The sequence below is a fragment of the Centruroides sculpturatus genome, unplaced genomic scaffold (assembly GCF_000671375.1).
Source record: "Centruroides sculpturatus isolate CEXI.00-Female unplaced genomic scaffold, Cexi_2.0 scaffold1039, whole genome shotgun sequence".
NCBI lineage: Eukaryota > Metazoa > Arthropoda > Arachnida > Scorpiones > Buthidae > Centruroides > Centruroides sculpturatus.
The window spans coordinates 311,571-314,895 of NW_019385341.1; the positions used below are offsets into that span (position 1 = coordinate 311,571).

The following is a 3,325-nucleotide window of genomic DNA, read 5'->3' on the forward strand; positions in this document are numbered from 1 at the left end:
ATTTCACTATTTTGGCTATACTGGAATATTTATCATTATCAGAAACTGTTTATTTTTTAATGCTTTGAGATGTGTAAATATTGATTTCAAAATAAAATAATAAATCTGAAATAAATATATTTCAAATAATATAAGTAAAATATTTTATTAATGATTTCATAAATAACAAGGAACTTTTTCCTGCAGATGAATAAAAATGACATAATTACAACGTTATTAACCTTTTGGAAAGCTTGTGAAAATTTTTCTCACAAGCAATCACGTGCTGTACTTTTTACAACACTTCGAATCTTTTATTTGGTAAATTTTATATGTAAACATGAATTTACATTTTCAGTCTCTTTTCGTTTACTTTTTCAGTCTCTCAATTAATGCACAATTATAATCAGCATAAGAAAAAAGATTAAAAAATGGATATTTCACAAGTAATCACACATTTTATGAAAATACTTACTACATGGAATAATTATACTTATAATCAATTTAAACATACATTTAGGAAGATATAGATGTGATTTAACGTTAACAATATGCTATGAAATCATTATTTAACTCAAGTTTATGAAATTATTTAAAGATAAATCAAGTAAAAAAATATTTTTGTAAACAACTCCATAACCCGATTGTTAATTAAAATCAAATAATCTGCCAAATTATTGGGCTGTAACAAGGATAACTAAATGGTCAGAAACAAAATAATTTGTCTAGTGGTAGGAGGTTACGCTATTATCTTGTGTTAATTTTAATAATTATATATTTTGAATTTAAAAGCAGCAGCAGTGTTGTCAGCTTGAGAGGGTAATCCCTCCACCTAGTGTTTTTTTTTCCCTACAGAGGGATTTTCTTAGAAAACAGCAAAAAACGCAGGGATGCTTAGAATACTTATTTTTAAATTCCGTACAAGGAAATGTAATTCGGAAGAGGTAGATTTTGGCAAATAATGAAAATATGGCATGAGTACATAACTTTACTCAACACTGGCTTCTGAATTTGTAATGACAGGGATTTTTTTAAGTTCATAAAGGATATTTTTACATACGTGAAATAAATTTTTGTTTCCTATAACCTAACAACACTGAGTAACAGTTGCAATTTTAAGTCCCGCTCAGGGCTGCGTATTTTCTTCCAGAAAATTCTATTCCGATAGTCCGATAATTAGGCAGATAGTTTGTCTTTAAAATTATTTTTGATTTGTCCCACATCTTAAGCACGTGAAAATGACCAAAAAAGTGAGAAAAGTGAGAAAATGACCTGAAAAGTGAGAAAAGTGAGGATACTTCAGAAAAGTGAGTACAAGTGAGAAAAGTGAGTGACTCCGAGGCCTGAAAACATAAAATATTTGAGTAGCCCGAGAAATAGCCGAAGATTGCAGCGCCACAGCACTAGCGAAAATTTAAATTTGCTGACTGGAATGCTTTCGGATAACGGACGTTTCGGATAACCAGCTTTAGGATAAACGACGCTACACTGTATTCTAGCAAATCAAGAGAGAATTTTATGTAAGTTCCTTTACATGATCAAGACTTAATAATGTAATCATGGCTGCTGATCATTATGTACAAAAGAATTATTTAGAATGCATGAATAACCCATACAAAACAATAAAATATATTTCGTCTCCGCTGATAGTCAAACTTCTTGCATATTCACATCAAATCAAACTGATTGTTCACTATTTAACTTGAGTGTTTTGCTATCAATTAACACCTCAGCTGATTCTATAAATCATTTGATTAAAATTCATAGCACTTTCATGGTTGTAAAGTCTGTTTTGAAATCACCCTGTATAACAGCTATAAATCTAATGAGGAGATAGCATGACATTGGGGTCACTAATTTTGATCAAACTCGATGAGGTTATAGCTTATCCCAACAACTGACATGTGCCAAGCAGTAAGGTTGGCACATGTCATCATGGCACAAATTTAAAAATACCAAGAATTATGACTTATAATTTTGTGTAAAAAAAATACAGACATACCACCAAGAGTTGAAACACAAACCTCATGATTATGAAACAGGTCCGCCCCACCAAGCCACCAAGTACTCTACAAATGACAGAAATTCTAAAGGTTTTAAGTGATTTGCACTTTTCAACCTCAATTTTCTCCTTTAAGTTTGAGTATTGCACTTTACTGTTTGGCACATGTCAATCAAGAGATGCACTATAACCTCACTGAGTTTAATCAAAATCAGTAACCCCAACGTCATGCCATCCCCTCATAAACCAAACTTTTAAATTGAAAATCTTGAGGTCAATTTGCATGCTGATATATCAATATGATAACCAGAAAATCTAATAAGAAGCATTGCATTGCAATAGCCATGGTAGAAACAGATTTAATAGGGTTAAAGACTCTCTCTCAGTATATAATTACCTCAGAAAATAAGTCAGTTCTTTTGATAGATCTTGTAATTTCTTCAAGTAAAGTTTTGTTCTATTCTTAATGACAGTCAGTAGTTCTGGTAAATCCACAGATATAAACATTAGGAAAAAATAAATCTGTCAGACTAGATTTCCCAAAAAAGAAAGGCCAATTCTTTCTAGTTTGTGATTATTTTTGTTTAATTTTTGATTTGTCAATTCAATTCCAAGGATTAAAAGTTACTAGCATATCAATTACTAGATAATAAATTAAAATCTCCAGGTCTTTCAAAAATTAGTGAAATCTGAACTATTGACATCTCTAGTGTCTCACCTTTGAATTGTTTAAGTTACTAATTTGCCTGGTGTTAGTTTTATTTCTGAACAGATATATTAATAAAGTAACTAATTAATTAATTACTTCATAGGCATCCTTACATAATTTAGCATCTTAGTTATCAAAAACTTCTATAAAACTTCATTTTAAAAGTTTTTTCTTTAATTTTATTCTATAAAACTTACCACTTCCATTCAGATAAGCTCTTCTTATCATTTGGGTTTCGTCATCTGTCCAATATATCTTATGTTCTTCTGGATCATAATCTACTGCAATAGTGTGACGAATCCCTTGTAATTGTAACACAACATCAGTATAATCAGGAGTATCCAAAGATATTCTTCTTATATCAGTTCTTCTAGCAAGAAGTAGAATTTCTTGTGGACCTGAAATTTAATATCATAGTATTAATCAATAAAAATTAAATAGATCAATATTAATCTCAAATCTTTCAATTTAAGATTTTCCATTATTCTAAAAATTCAGAAATAAAATAATTGTAAAATATAGTAGTAATCCAATTTTATTATTTTCACAGCTTATTTGACATTTTAATTTTAGATAGAATTGTTGTTAAACAGGTTTCAGTTAGTTATTTCGGTAATATGAATATCAGTATTGTG

At 29.6% G+C, this 3,325-nt stretch overlaps 1 protein-coding gene across 1 annotated transcript in view; it reads right to left on the reverse strand.

The window, feature by feature from the left end:
- Nucleotides 1–3,089, reverse strand: part of LOC111637877 (low-density lipoprotein receptor-related protein 6-like) — a 55,360-nt gene extending 52,271 nt beyond the window's left edge. Inside the window, exon 1 of the mRNA XM_023383470.1 lies at nt 2,888–3,089. Coding sequence (XP_023239238.1) covers nt 2,888–2,918 — 31 coding nt within the window. The 5' untranslated portion in view covers nt 2,919–3,089. The remainder of the gene's footprint in view (nt 1–2,887) is intronic.
- Between the last annotated feature and the right edge of the window lie 236 nt (nt 3,090–3,325).